The sequence below is a fragment of the Anas platyrhynchos genome, chromosome 15 (assembly GCF_047663525.1).
Source record: "Anas platyrhynchos isolate ZD024472 breed Pekin duck chromosome 15, IASCAAS_PekinDuck_T2T, whole genome shotgun sequence".
Lineage (NCBI taxonomy): Eukaryota > Metazoa > Chordata > Aves > Anseriformes > Anatidae > Anas > Anas platyrhynchos.
In genome coordinates, this window is record NC_092601.1 from 2,491,410 (window position 1) to 2,507,948 (window position 16,539).

The window sequence follows — 16,539 nt, forward strand, 5'->3', positions numbered from 1 at the left end:
TTATGTCTGTTCATAAGATGATCAAAAGTAATAAACTAATAAAATGCTGAAGACTGTGTCTGGATGTCCTTTCCTAACGACAAGCCTTTAAAGTGTTGTTGCTGTAATTCTTGCTAGTCCTGAATGCTTAGGTAGCAGCTGTTAGGAGGGATGGACTTACTAGTTGTAAATTAAATAACAAATCTTCATATCCTGATCTGGAGTGTTCGACATGAGTTAAATCTTCATGAACTTACTGGATTTCTACTACAAATAGTACTGTACTAGAAGTTAAGGATAATGTAGCTTCTTGTTAAAAAGGACTGCGTCAGCAGAAGTTACATTAAAAGATGTTCTGGTTTATCAGAAGGAGTTAATAGATGCTAGCATTGATGCTTAATTTTAAATAGCTTGCACAACTGCCTAGGTGACTGTATCTCCCTTTCACGTGATAGACTAGCAAAGCAGTTCATACCCTTCTTTGAAGAAAGTTGTTAACCATACATTATCTTTGAGGCAGCTAATCCTAGACTTAACTTTTTTGTTTCATCTCTCAGACCATCTATTCATGGATTTTGGTGCACACTGCATTATTTTTATAACTGTTTCTTAAAGGAAGGTGGAAGATCTGAAAAGTTCTGTTGTCAGTAAGCAATTCAAGCATTAATTCCATTTTGAGGGATTGATTTGGTTTCAGTGACTTGTATGTTATGCATATTGAACCCTGTCTTGTTTTACTTAAAATATCTGTTAGAAGTTTACTATCTTGGGAAAATTTTATTATTAATTACCATTTTAAAGTCTACTAATAGTAAACACAGAATTTTTTTGTAATATACCTACCTACTTAAAAAATTTCCAAAGAGACGTTGAAGTATTTAAATACTAAGCTTCATAGCATTGCCATGAACTACATCCTTTCCACTGAAGGTTTATGGGAGACCTAGAAGGTTCTACCAAATTATATTCAAATAAATGAGTTTTGAATAATGTGAAAAATCATCTGTATTGCTCTATGTGACAGCTGCGTAAGTTACCAGCTTTGGGGTTTAGCAGAGCTGTGGGAGGCTGCCATCACAGCCTCAAGCTCTCTGCCTGATAATTAATTTACACTAAGAGTAGGCCACATCTCCCATTATGTACCAGGTGCCTTTGTTTGGTCTGGAGATGGTTCAGGGAGGAATGCATCCCCCAGTGTTCTATTGACTCATTCCCTGCCTCTGTCCAGATACAAGTAATTTTAATTTCTTTACAAAGTTAGCTACTGTAGCACACTGCTTTTCAGACTTCAGTTGGTCATAATACTTAAGATTTCAAGATTTCCATGAAGAGAAACTCAATTTAGCATTGTTATTGTAATATGCAAGAGTGGTGAAGTTTCTGGACACCTTGTAGTGTCTATTCAGTTGTTTTAATACAGGTAGAGTAGGCAGTTATAAAAAAATAATCTCAATAGATTCCCATCCACTATGGAATTATGTGAAATGAGGGACATAAATCTTAACAGATAACAGAGTCAGCATTGTTCTTGCAACAGAGGCAAACTCAATTTGAAACAATGTTTTCTCTAATCAGTAAAAGTATGAATGTCAAAAATTAATTAATCAGTTAATTTACTGATAATGGTTATTAATAACAAGTACTTTCCATGTCTATGTTCATTTTGTACTCGGTATACTCACGTATATTCAGCTTTGCTGCTTCTAAAAGCTATTTCAGTAAGTGGATTTGAAACCTACAGGGAGAAGGGGGGACAACTTTTCTGTAACAGTTTATTGTTAGAATTACAGTGCTACATGCAAAAGGGTTGGTTGTTTTTTGTCAGTTTTTTTTTTTTTGGTTGGTTTACATCTTCGCTATTTTTAAAACACCAATATATTAGAATTTCTATAAAAGACACAGGCTAGTGATTTTGCAGAATAGGTCTAAACATCTTTTAGATGCTTTATAAGTATTTCCAAAGTTTTTTTTATTTTGTTTTTTTTTGTTTTTATTATCTATCATTTGATTTTGTAAGTCTTTAGAATTTGGGGAAAAAATCTGTATACACATGCTAGAAAAAAATATTCAGAATAACTATAAAGGGAGGCCTAATAGCTTTTCATGTAGGAATTTAGTATCTCAGAAACATGTAAGCACAGCTGAAATAAAATTGTACATAGAGGTGCTAATGTCTTCTAAATAGAACACATCATAGAACATTTTAGAGGTCACAGTGAAATCATTATGTAGAAGCGTGAAGAACAGCACCACCTAAATGCATTATTTGTTTTGGTAGCAGACACCTGGATTTTGTATTTCTTCAGAATCACAGAACGGTAGTGGTTGGAAGGGACTGCAAGAGATCATCAGGTCCGACCCCCTTGCCAAAGCAGGTTCCTGAGAACAAATTGCACAGGTAAACTGACTTGAGACAGACTTCAGCAGCCCAGTCCTACTTCTTTCTTAATTTTGTTTTCTTACGTGGTGCCTTGCTGATAAGGTAGCATGCCAAGACGAGTTATTTTTTAAAAAAATATTGCATCTTTTCCTCTCCTTGAAGTGGGTAGTTCATCCCCACCTCTTCTTTCTGGGAAATCACTCTTAGCTTACTGAACCCTAAGGCAGATGTTAGCTACAAATACTCCTTTGTATTTTGAATATTTATGTCCAAGTGCTGTCTGTATTGATTCTGTGGAAGAAAGGAGGTACTGAGAGTCTTCCAAGAGTCTGACCGCTGGGACTCTGCTAATTTGAAGATTAGAGAGGAAATTTATTGTAGGCATATCTATGCACTTGATAGGGCCAGCTGCGTTGTGAAAGCATAGTTCTTGCCCTTATGAGAGTGGAAAGAGGAATTGCCAAATTAGTCTCATACTGTGACTGAGCACATTATCACAGATACAAAATGATAATGCTTGCTGGGCAAATCGAAATGATATTTGAAACTGTAGCTGTCCTCTAAATGCTTATTATCACACTAGAGTTAGAGACCATTGTACCCAGTATGCAGATTTTTGGTTCTTCCAAGGCACAGATGAGATCAAAGTGCTTAATGGAAATGACTTGTGTTGGCAGTTGTTACACTAACCTGCTGGATATGGTGCTTGAGTTTTTAAGAATCATTTTTAGTGTTTCCTGAAACACCGAAAAACAAACAAAAAACCACACTCATTTGCAATTCCAGTATTTTTCCCACTGAAGATTCTGGTGTATTTCAAACTGATAACTGCATCATTTAAAATTTAAATTTTCTTGAGTTTTATAAATGGAGAAACTGGAAGTGACCTAAGTTCCTTATAGGTGTAAATGAGTGAAACTGTTAAAAACCAGCCATTTGACTTGGCCAGTTAAAATGCGCTGTGATTCTTAAGCTGTTTTTTACAGCCAATTTTGTATAACACAAGCTGACTTAACTACCTAATACCATCCAGATTTCACAGGTTATGCTGAATAAAATACCAACTCTGGTGTCCCAAGTGGCAGAGAAGTATGCATTTTCCCCCTTCTGAAGGTTTTTCTAAGGAAATATACTTTGTCTTTTGAAGATAAAATGTTTAAAAATAAAAGAAGCATTTGTCTTCTGCAGTTAAGAAAGATAGCAACCGCCTACAATCTGCGGGAACACTTACATAAGATGGGTACACTGTACAGCAGCTCCTTGCCAGCACTGGCACATTGCTTATGTGTGGCTGACAGATAAATGGGAACTGAAGCCTTGTGTGCAGGGTTGGTACATATTCTATTTTGATGATCTATTCTGAAGGTTAAGTAGGAAATAATTTTGTTCTAGTTTTCATTTTACTACTCTTACCCATTTTGCCTAATTCTGTGTAAAAATCCCCCAACCCTGAAAGCCTTTGGGACAGTTGGTAGAGCAGAGTAGTTTTATTTTAGTTGCTACAAACAAAAGAGTATTACGTTTTTCAAAATTTTGTAAATAGAAATGTTTTTCATACCAAACAGAATGATGGTTCATGCAACTTAATCAACTTTCAGATGCCTTAATTTGAAGGGAGTGGAAACCCTGGAAGTAACAACTGACTGCTGTCTGTCAGATTAGCATTGTAGGTGCTTTCTCAGGTTGTGCAGAGTAGAATATTGAGACTTCCATTAACAGTCTGGATATTTCAAAGAAAGAAAGAATTTTTTTGATGTACTTTTTTTTTTTTACTGTTGCATTTGAGCTTTAAGTCATTAATAGACTTTTATGTCTAGGCCTGCCTAAAGTCAATGGTTACATAGATAATGTTACCATCTGTAAATGCAGACGACAAATATGAAATGCTTCAAGACTGAGGAGGGTTCAAATAAATGAGAAAGGGGAGGCAAGTGTATTTTCTTTAACTGTAACGGTATTACAATTGTAATTGTGTTATGGTATGATACATTAAACTGTAAATCAGGTAAGAGTTTCTCACATCTGCACATGATGTCTGGATAAAGTATTCATTGGTCAGGGCTTAATTTTAATCAAGGTAAACTGTTTTCTCCTCCTGTTTTTGCATTTCAGTTGCTGATCACCAAGCAGTGGTATTAGAAATGTTAGAAGCATTAGAATGTAGTTTGGGTTTTGCTCTAGTGTTAGAACACTACTTGGGAATATGTCTGGACTTCTAACAGCCAAAAAGTGAATGATCTTATAGCACCCTTACAGCAAAAGTTGAAGGAGGACCTTCTGCCTGTAACGGTGTGTTGTGACCTCACCCAGCGCTGTCGGTCACTGCAGAGAGCAGCGTGAGGAAACAATATCTTCCTGCATGTGCTGTGGTACTTCGGGGGTGTTTGCTGTTGCACGCTACAGCCTCTTTTGGTTTTGTTTCATAGCATCCTGTTGCTGTGAAATTTTGTACTGTTAAACGATGGTACACCAATAAATAGTTGATGTTTAGGCTTAGTGTTTATTTAATTATTTTTTTAAATTTACTTTTAGTGGTTAAAATGGTGCATATTCTTTGCTAAGGTTTTTCCAAAGTTTTTAGGGCAAGAAACCTGCAATATCTGAGGCTTTGCTTAACTTTCAGATTAAGGTTAGAGTTCTGAATTGGAGAACTTTGTTTTTAGAAGCTTCCTAATAATCTAACCAAGTTTGGATACTGTATGAAACCATAGCAATAACTCAGATTTGAGATGCACAAACAGCAGTATTGTCCCGTGTTACAGCAAAGCAGCAAGAAACAGCAGTCATAGGTAGCAGCAGAAGTTGCTTTCAAAGAGGGGGATGCAGAGGGAGAATTCTCAGTGAGGTTCCTTGAAGGTGGTGGAATTTCATTTTCAGAATTTACCAAGAGAAGGTATACTGAGCAGCTGGTAGCCCGTACTCTGGGGCAGGGGCTCATTAGGTGACCTCCAAAAGGGCTGTTCTCACCTGATTCAGTCAGATTCAAAATGCTTTTTGTGTAAGGAGTCGCTTGGAGTTACTATGCAGTGCAATGAGGGATATCATTTGACATGGGTTGTAGTTCAGGCCTGCCTTGTGCTCAGGTGAATCAGGATAACTGAGCCACATTTATACACAATCCTGGAACTAAAATTAACGAAAACTAATTTATCTGCATGCTGTAGAAGTGATAAAAGTTATATCGGCTTAACTTAAAGCAAGATATTTAGTTATCTGTCATAGGGAATAGAGTCAAAAGTTAACATGCAGCATATAACAGATGTTAAACCTTTAATTCAAGGTGTTTTATTATTTTTCATATGGATTTAAATTAGTGAATACAGCTAATGTGGTTTGATCTCTTTGAAAAGTGACTCCAATGTGTAACTCATAGCCAATACACTGTGGATAAAATGCCACGATTACAAGCAGATAAGCAGCTAAATTTTCACTTAAACTCTGTTCTGAAGAAACTTGCTTGGTTAATAATGTACTTAATTTGTATGTGTGAGTGGGAGTTTGAGGAGAGTGTAATGTCAGTAAATCAAATGAGAGCTGGGTAAATTACTCTTCTAAAAAGCTAAGAACAAAGAAAAAATCTTGCATAACAGTAAGTTAATGTGTCTTCATTTAATGTGAAAGCACCAATTGGTAACTATGGAAAATAATGAAAAATATGCACTTAACCGTCATAATTGTTTTACTGAAGTACATGTCAAGCAGTACTGGTTATATTGCTTACTTTCAAATTGGTGTTTTCAGCAAAAAAGATTTTTATCCCTTTCTGTAGTATAGACTATTCTTTTTGTCATCTTTAATTTTTTTTAAATGTCACTTGATGTATTCTGGTTGTTGTCATTGAAATATGGATTGCATGTTAACGGCTTTTAAATGTACACCCCAACACATAAGGTATTTATACTGTGCAGACCTAAAGTTTGAAGTTTAAGGCTGAGTATGGGCAGCAGTGGTGTTTCTGAAGAAAAATAACTATAACTAAACAATTTAACAATAGTAAGACATTTTTTGGCTTTATGTATCCTCATTAATTTTCCTTATTGTGTATTGCTTATGTTTCCAAGAATCCAGTGATGAACTTCTTTGAAGTCCATAGTGATTTTAATGAAGTTTTAATGATTTGATAGAGTTCTGTGAGCTAGGAAAAGCCTGTACCGGTAATCCGTGCTTCTGTATTTTCTTACTGCCAACTAAGTACTACATGAATGATAGAAAGGAAATAAATAATAAATTAGGGTTTATATTCCAGTCTGTAGATTATTTTGCAATGAGTGGCTAGTATTAATTTGAAAAATTTCATGGCAACAACCCTTCCTTATTAGAGAGATTAAAGATTAACAAATTCTTATATGGTTCTTTGGTGGTATCAAGTCCTGAATTAATATCAAAGTTGATTATTAAACCTAAGGGAAGTTGTGGAGTGTTTAAGAAAATTAAAAGTTGTCTGTATGTTATATGTTAATTCATCATTCCCTAATAAAAGCTACTGAAAAAAAAAAAAAAAAAAAGAAATGTCACTGACAAACTGTCTGTGTCACGTGCTAGAAGGTAGTGCACGGGACCTTCTGGACATCCATGCTCAAAGTTGGCATTGTAGGTCTTCTGTAAAGCTGGCAGAGAAACTGTCCTGCTTCTCAGAACCAAATGACTGTTGAATTGCATGTAAATATGTTGCTTAACTGCATTTTTGCAAACCTGTGCTCTATGTTGAAAAATTTTAGATAATGTATTTATCATTTTAAAGTAGAATTTTGTGTACAGAGGAACTGACCAAAAGCCGGCAGTAATGTGTCTACATGATTTTTTTTTTCTTCATTAGTTTTTATCAACTGTAGTGTGATTGAGACCACTTGCTCTCCCTGTCTCCAGACAATTTTAACACAATGGATCACCTGGGGACAGCGGATGCTGAGGATGACTCTGGCTCCCTAACTCGGCTTGCTCCTAGTCCTCACAGCGAAGCAGTTGCACATGAGTTCAAGGAACTCTCCTTGCAGCCCAGTCAGTACTTACCTCCCCTCAACGAACGGAAGAATGGTGAGTGCAAAAGTGACTGTTTTCCTTTACTCTGGGGTGCTTAAATGTATGCAATGGGAATAATGCAGTTTGTTTGCTTTCTTCAAATAATGTTATTGACTGCCTTCACTTGCTTTTCCCAACCCGCGTTATGTAAAGTGCTACAGTGATTGCTTGCTATAAAATCTGTCCTGATTGTCTTCACCTGTCATGATCTTAAAACTCCAACTGGAGTACTTTGCTGAGGCATATAGAATAGAGAAATTTATATTTTTAAGCCACGGATAGTATATGAGGTGTATTAATAGGATGTTTTTGAAAGGAGTTGTGTTAATACTAGGCAAAAAGGGAAAATTACCAAGAACAGATTTTTCTGCAAAAAATAGTACAGAATTGAAGTTTCATGTTGTATCCTAGAAAGCTTAATTCACCACATAGTTTAAGATTGAACAATGAAAGAAAAATAAGATTTACATTTCGGGAATCTTTCCAATATCTGTTCTCATTGTTGATGTTGGCATTGCAACTTAGAAAAAAGGTGTTTCCACTGTTACAGTAGGCACCAGGAAGAATTAGGTCTGAATCCAAATGTAGGCTCATTTGTATTTGGAAGAAGGCAGGAACCTTTTCTGTTGTGTTTGTTTTCTCAGACTAGTGTCTCATAATAATGAAGATATGTTTTGTAATATTTGTAGTAAGTATTGGGAATGTTGAACATATGTAAATGCAGTAATTTTTTAAAATTAAATCAGTTTAACTACAGTAAGTTATTCATAAACTTAGTTGTAATGGTACAAGCATTAGTTCATAAGAAGGACAGCTATCTGAATATCCCCACAAAGCAGAAAAAAATGGGATACATGTTAGTGGGCTGCATGTATATCAAATAGCTAGGGACAGGTCCAAGTCATAGTATTCTCCATTTCAGAAAGGCACAGAATGGTGTCTGTGATCAAGATGCCTCTGTTTATGCAAGTCCGTGGTGCTTTGTGTGTGTACCCGCAGTACTCCAAGAAAGACAAATGTAATTAAGGGAAAATGTGACAGCAGAGAGACTTACACTTAGCTTAAATAAATGTGGAATAACTGCTACTTCGAATGCTTGAGCTTGTCTTTTACAATTGCTTCTTTATTTTTGTCCGGGTATGAAGATCATGAAATACAGAATACTGTGTTAACAAATGTATTAATAAAGTATTTTAAACTAAGGGATCTGCAGCTAATTTATTAATATTCTGATTCTGTATCTTTAAGAATTATTTTCTGTAAGAAAACAAATCTGTAACTTGGGAGACATTGCTTTTTGTTGTCTTATTGTTTGATGTCCAACTGATAAACTGTTTTTCTGTACCAAAAGCTTGTTATAAGATAGCTCACAACCTTCTACCATTTTGTCAAGGAAGCACCACAAATACATGTTTAAAGAAAGCTATTCTATAATGAGACTAAACATGCCAACACTTAACTCATAAACCTAATTAAGAAGAGAATGTAGTGGGTTTATGCATTCCCTGTGTGTAATTATACCCCTGGGAAATTTGTTTATTTTTTAAAATTTTGTCGTTGAGCATTTCATTTTTAGTTCTTCCGTATCAGACAGTTGTTTCTTTTCTTCTTATTGCTTAGGATCTTCTTATTAGTTCTTCTTATTACTTAAGATCCTTTGGGGCATTTGTCTGGAGTAAGTATCAGGCCTCCCACAAAGATTTTAATGTCCTCTCTGACAAAGTTTAATCGTAGAAAGTTCATGTAATGGGCCATGGCCTCACATCATCTAGGTCTTTTTAGAAGACTAAGTCATCTGGTTCAGAATTGTTTTCAAGACAATAGTAAGCATAAGCGTATTGATTTTTAAAAAAGAAAAAGTTCAAGAAATAGAACTGCAGAAGAGACAGAATTCATAATGTAGGAGCATTTTTTTTGGAGGGATAGTCTGGTAGACACAATAAACAAGTGTTTGATGGGCACCAGTGCAATTTCCCATCCTTTTCGGTTTTATGGATCTTTCTAATACTGTTTAAGCATCCTGCCATAGAGTGCAGGATACTCTTTTTCAGGATTTACGCTTTCAGTAAATTCTGAAGTGTACTTAGAAGAGCATCCCAGTACTTTTCCTGTCCTTATGGGGAAGAGCAGACTATATCTGACTTTATAATGGTTGTATTCCTGGAAGAAATGTCTATTTTGTGTTCCAATTATTTTCTTAAAAGAACAATCGGAGTTGTGGGCACTGTGGTCCTCCAGAGCACCCAAACTGTTGCTCGCCTGTAATTTCCAATTTAGTCACTTTGGTTCACAGGAGAATCCAGACTAAAATTCAGTAGAAATAGTGAAAGTCAATAGAAAAATCATAGAAATAAAATGTGAATTTGATGTATTCATACTAAAAGTAGCTTCAATACTTACTAACTATTTTGACAAGAAAATCCAAAACTGAATTTCTTCTGGAGTATTTTTACATGTCAATGTTTTATGAAGTCTGTAAGTATATGAGACTTCAGTACACAAAAATACAATGGCATTCAATAGAAAAATATGGAATATATAATTTTTTTTTGCTGTTGAATAATTGTATGCAGAAAGCATTATAATTACTGTGAGCTTTGGTAGTTATCCTTTAACCTTTGTTTACTTAAGGGAGACTTTTGGCAGTAGTCCAGTGGAAGGCTGAATTATTCTAGTATTGTTCTGCATAGTGTTAAGCTGACTTCCCCAAGTCAGTTTAAAAACTGTATTTCAGGCTTTGTCATTGACACTACAAGTGTGTGAGGTCTATGGTTTGGTTTGGTTTTACATGGCGGCAATTACAGCAGGGTAACAGAAACATGCAATGAAATTGCAGGCAAGTGCCTGGTGAGTTTGAGATGTTACTACTTCATTCTTTTTTTTACAGTTTACTTCCCTTCCCCTGCCCAGTCTGTCTCCAGCAATCAATCATACAGCAAAACTAGCATTATGGTTCAGGTGAGCATAGCTCAATATTTTTTGTTTCAAAATCTCATGGTGCAGATTAACCTCCACTGGAACTGTCGTCCTTTGAATTGACAAAGAAACATTTACGTGCTCCACCAGCTCTGTTGAAGGGGTTGTATCTTCTAGTAGAGGGCCAATGACAAGCAGCTGGGGGGGAAAGAGCATCTTAAGCTTCTTCAGCCATTTACTAAATGCAGGAGTTTACTCCCTGAATAAAGACAGAAGGGTAGATTCTTTGGGGAGTGTGAGAGAGAGAGAAGAGCAGCAAAATATTCTTGTCCTCTCAAATTTAATTCATTCCATTACAAAAAGACTCTGAAAGAGAAAAGCTAACTGATTAATGTTACATATTTTAATTGTAAGGCAAGTAATAGGAGTTTTCAAGTTGGTTTGCTAGATAAAAGTTTTATTGCAGGGCTGAAATACTTTAATGGAGTCATCAAGCAAACATTTACTTTAATTTGGGGGGATTAGAACAATAAACTGTTTATAAAACATTGTATGTATTGATGTGTAATAACTCAGTGTATGTGTTTGTGTGTAATAACAGAGAATCATCTTTCCAGGATGTTATACAGTGGTCTTCTAGATTGTTACAATTTTAAAGTTTCCCTTTTAATTTGACCAACTGTTTTCAGGTTGACAGCTGTGGGGAATACTGAATTGCTGATTAAATTTGTGTTTCTCATTAGTCTGCATCTATTTCTGGATAATTAGTCAATATGCACAATGCATTGATTGTGTAAACTTTTACTCAGTTGATTGCAGTGAGTTATCATGCCTGTTCCCTGGAAGCCAGTTCTTGTTCAACTTGTCAGAAAGCAGAGAAAGTTATGTTTTCAGTGCTCCTGATTTTCGTCCCTGGTGAGTGGATACTGAAGATGTACCTGTAATTCTGGCAGTCTTAACAGCAGCCACTGGTGTATAGCCCATGGCTGTGGCATGGTAGTTGGACTGCTCATGTAAATGGAGATTGGGAAGCAGAGTGCTGTAGTCTTAAGAGGCTCCTTGTTTGCATTCCTGTCTGCAGGATACTTGGTTGTGTACAGTTCACCTGTGCTTGAAGCTGGAAGGACTCATCTGTGTCAGGCTGCTATGTCCTTAGGAAGGCCAGCAGCTGGGGGAGGAGAAAAGTGACACAAATAAGGCTCTTTGGGAGTGGGAGAAAGAAAATTGATGACTAGGTGTTGTGTAGCTGGACTGCAGTGGAGGAAGAATTACAATAGTAGCAGGCAGGCAGCATGGCACAGCTGAAGTACTAGTCAGAACAATGTGCTGCCCACACACTGTACCGCACTTTCACAAGCTTCTGTCTGAGAGACAGGAGGTGGCAAAGGAGGGAAGGACAGGTTGTCTACTGCTAACAGCAGGAGGGTGGATGGGGATGGTGCTGTATGCAGCCTTCCAACCTGCTGTTCCAGAGCCAAAGGGTGGGAAGGGATTGCACATGCGGATACCATTAAAGAGAAGCAGCACTGCCAGAGCAAAGCCGTCTGCATGCTGAATTAGTACTTTCGCAGCACTGGTGAGCATGCCATTTGGACTGGGAGAGGAAGGTGTGAAGGTCTTACTGTCAGGAGCTGTGCAATCGGAGTTATTTGAAGGTTACCAGCAGAGCCAAAAGTTTCTAGCTTCTGCCTGTAATAGCAAACTCTCTTGGCTTTCCAGTGGCTTCCTAACCTATCCTATTGTGCCAGAATTGCCTTCACGTGACAGTGGCTACTGGTTTCTGAAAGAGAGACAGCAAATTACTTTTGTGCAGTCATTATCTGCAGATGAGTGTTCGGTTATGTTCTTGTAAAATGAGTAATTGGTTGCATCCTATACAGGCCATTGACTGTCCTTTACCACTTCATCAGCCCACTTCAGCTCTTGGTCTTGGCTGTAAACAGGTTGTGCATGTGCACATGCTCTGTCCTTTGCATTGTGTGGCAAAAGAGTTCTGCCCCGTGTTGCTCGTGGGTGTCTGCTTCTTGGAGTAGCTAAATACAGGGTTGCATTTGGTTCTGTGTTGAACTGTCCAGTTTGTGCTGGAGGAGGGTAGAAGAGGTGGTGATGTGCCTACTGTGGCTGCCTGCTAGATCTTGTGCATTAATCTTTAATGGCCAGCAGCTGTTTTACAGGAGAATTGAGCTAATTTAGAAGAGAGAAGTGTGTTGGATGGTTTGTCAGGATAAAAACCTTGATGGACATTGAACATCTTTACATAAAAGGCAAGACTGGAAAAATCCCTACTAAAAGAAATCAGTCTTATGAAATTAGTGTCTTAGGCTGCATAAGAACAAGATCATTCAGCAACCAAGACCTTAAGGTATTGAGTCAGATGAGAACGGCAGCTTCCTATAGGGCCACTATAGCTCCTATAGGAGTTGGGGGAACTGTAGTGAATTCCTGTGAAGATAATAAAAAAATCCAAGTGGTGTGTATTGCGTAGTCCTAAAAGATCAGTGGAGCCACCTGCGATACAGACAGTTCTCAAAATAACTAAATGAAATCTATATTACACTTAACCTAATGATATTGTTTAGATAAACTTGACGCACCAGGGGAAATTTTCCGGCATCTAAGAGTTGTGGGCATACTGTTTTTCCTGTTATCTCTTATCTTTCACTCCCTTGTTAAGTAGCACTGGTATCATACATTCTTGGCATAGCTTTACGGCTTCTGAACAAATTCTTAATCCTCTCTGCACTTAATAGATTTCAAGCTGCAAATTTGATGCTAGGGAATCGGGTCAAATTTGGGATATTCTCCTTGCATTCATCTACGTCAGTTTTTCCCACTTTAAGTTCTCTGATTAGGCATGTTTTTTTCTCTCCTAGTGGTACAGAGTAGGCTACCATGCATAGAAGTTACTTTCTTGAGATAGTTTGGAGAGACCAAAGAAAAAGAGAAAAATGAATAGTGGGAACAACAAATGGAAAAGTTAGTTCTGATTAAAGTAACAGAGTGGCACAGAAAATAATTGGAAATGTCACCTGAAATTAAAAGTTTCACAGTCACTAAGCTGTAAGCAATGAGATCTGGAAAACAGCATACAGATATGATTAACAGCAAAGCCCTCCTGCAAAGAAAGTAAACAACAACAAAACATGAAGTAAAAAGGTAAAAAAACATGAAGCAAAAAAAAGTTAAAAAAAAAAAAAAGTAAAAAAGTAAACAACAACAAAAAATGAACTGCATTATAAAAATACAAACCTAGATGAAATATACAATTCATGAAAGTACACTCTAGAGGTGTATGTATGTAATACCATAGGTTGTATGTGCATATGTGTATACTTATGTATTTTGTATGTACTATAGAGATGTATACAGTAAGTTATAAATGAAGAATGGTTGCCCAGGGAGGTTGTAGGATCTGTGAAAACCCGACTGGGCACAGGTCTGAGCAACCTGTTTCAGCTGACCCTGCTAGAACAGGAAGGTTGGATTAGATGATCTCAAGATCTCAGCTGTTCTGTGATTTCGCACTCCTTTAAGTTTTAATAGTCCACGGAACATCCAGTACGAATATTCAACTAAAGAATCCGTTGTAAGAACACACGATGTTGTAATTAATATATATTTGTATGTATGTTTGTTGTTTTGTTTTTTTTTAAGACATGATGTCAGCAGAAAGAACAAATTACTTTGTGAGGATTCTTTTGCCTCCCCCCTCCCCCCATAAAATTTGAGTGTTGTCTTATCTTGTATAAGATGAGAGAGCAAAATGAGTAGGTACTAATTTCCCAGTAAGTCTGTCTTTGTCATTGGTACTGCCAGTTCCCACAATCCTAGCATTCCCAGGGCATCAGTCAGTGTCTACAAGGAACAATTTTCAAATATTAAAGCATGTGAAAAGACATACAGGCCAAAACTCAGAGCTCTCTAGGGACTGTGACCTCTTAAATGGAATATATTCTGACATTTTCACAGGCTACATGAAAGAATTCCAGCAGGGTCATTCCATTTGGTAAACTTCTAAACAAACAATCTGTCATTTTAGCTTGATTTATAGATTTTTATTTTAATTGTCTGCTTATTGTGAAGAGATTAAGATGGGAGACGTGACCTGTGCCTGACTCAATTTAAGTCATCTGGTATATATAAAAAAAATCCTGTTAGAGGGCTTGGCATTTGACTGATTACAGGAGATATGGAAAGTATGCTTTCTTTTAAAGAGATCTCTTGATCAAACTGATGTATTCTGACTCTTTTTTTTCCTGAAATTCCTTGTGGATAACTACATGCATAGCTAGAAATGAATGTTAAGTTTAAATTCTACTGTATAATTATTTTAAATTCCTAGAACTAAATCCTAGCTGCCTATGTTATCATTGAAATGTTAGCTTGTGATACAGCCACTACAAGATGGTAAGGTGGTTCAAACAAACTGGTACGTGATGTGCAGAATTTATTACATGAGCCCTTAGCAAATCATAGATAGCATGGTGGGTGACTGAATACTGGCCTTAAAAAGTTATGTATGATATACTTTTATATAGGTATATAAATTTATGTGCTGTTAAATGTGTATATGTCCAGTTAAAACTGCATATAAATAGTATTTATCTAAAAATAGTTATTTTTATGTATTTTTTTACATATATACATTTTTATATGTGTATTTATCTAGATGCAGATACATGGGTGCAAAACGGTGGGGAATCTTTCATTTAGACAGTGAACATTACCAAAGTTATTTTTTTTGTCCACTTCAAATTCTCGTGGTAGTGAAACAGCTTAAATGCCTACCTCTGCTCTTATTTGTTTATTTATTTATTTGTCTAGAGTTTAAATTCATCTGTAGTGGGTTTTACACGTGATTGCAGAAGAATGAATTCCATATGATGTGACAACTTGGAATGTACTTTTAAAGCAGTTGTTGCTTAGTTATTTGTTTAACGAGGTTAAAGTTGCACACTGTTAGTGCTTGGCTCACCAGGCTATTGATGTAAAAAGGTACTAGGGCTATGCCGAGTGGCAGGCAGGCAGGCACTGTGGGGAGCCTGGTGTAGCTGCATTGTTTCTTCCTGTACCTTGTGATTTTGGAGAACCTCAAGCAGGCAATTCCTCTTTCTAAATAATGCTTTTTCTATAGGCTGAAGGTTGGCAGAGCACTTGGAAGTCTGTGTTGCAGGAGGATGGGAAGGAACAATACCACTTTCCTTAGATTAAAAGCAAATAAGCGTGTATGAAAACACTATGCAATACATTCTTATTAAATTAGATGTTGCTTGGTTTTCGTTTAACTGACAGAGATGTTCCATTCTGAAGCCTTTTATTCTTCATTTCACCCACTTACACGCAATATATACAACTTAAATTGAAATTAAAAGGAGAGGTATTTCTACCCTCCGAATATAACGCAAATTCTAAGAGATGTATTTTATATCAAAACAAAAAGCACCTCATGTATCTTTTACTTCAGCTTCCATTTCTGATCCACTCATGTTATTTGTACCCCAGTTTAAACCTGCAATTGATAGATACAATGCATGTGGCTTACGATTGTCTTTTAGCTGTAAGAGATGGTTGTGTTTTGGTGTTTAATAGAAACCTGAGTTTTAGCCACAGTTTTGTTTCTAGCTCATTGTGGATTTTGTGTGATCCTCAGTGTGATCCAGCTATTTGTACTGCTGAAAATACTTCTTTGGAAACAGGTACGTGTTTAGATCAGAGAGGTTATACGCCCAACGTTTACTTTGGAAATGAGTAGTTCTCTTTCAGATATTACAAAATATTCTGTATTTAAGTATAGTCAGCAGCAGAAAGATGAGATGAAAATTTAGCTATTTGAAAAGGGGTTTTGTCTATTGAAATGTCAGTACAGAAGATCTGTGTTAGTACTCATTTAGCTTGAAGCTACCTTACTGCTGTTACTGAAATATGAGGATGGTCATTTGAAATGACACTTAAAAGCAGTTGATAGTTTCACAACAAGTGGAGGTCCCCAATCTTACCTTCTTTTCCACTCCTTATTTGTTCGGTGCATTTCTTTTATTGGCTCCTGTGTACATGCAGTTACAGGATTAGCCAATGCAACTGGTTAATGGCATAATTTCCTAGCAAGAAAATGAATGTGTTTTTGGTTTTGTTTTTTTTGGCAGGCCAACTATTTGAATTGGGTTACTGTGAGATTAGACCAGAGCCAGTACAAAGGAGGCGAGAGGATTGTGTGGTTAGAGCTGGGGGTGGAACACAGACAGAGA

General features: G+C 36.6%; 1 protein-coding gene across 19 annotated transcripts in view; it reads left to right on the forward strand.

Moving 5' to 3' along the window:
• MRTFB (myocardin related transcription factor B) overlaps positions 1-16,539 on the forward strand; it is an 89,371-nt gene that overhangs the window by 16,223 nt on the left and 56,609 nt on the right. For 10 of the 19 annotated variants that reach the window (XR_011803676.1, XM_027469506.3, XM_027469504.3 and 7 more), the window contains one exon: positions 7,176-7,393. Coding sequence is in view for 17 of the 19 variants with exons in the window: in XM_027469506.3 (XP_027325307.1) it covers positions 7,240-7,393 (154 nt within the window). In the remaining 2 variants the exon portion in view is untranslated. Of the gene's footprint in view, positions 1-2,257; positions 2,378-7,175; positions 7,394-10,312; positions 10,337-16,539 lie in introns of those variants that run through there. The other 9 variants (XM_027469509.3, XM_027469507.3, XM_072024089.1 and 6 more) reach the window with 4 other exon arrangements.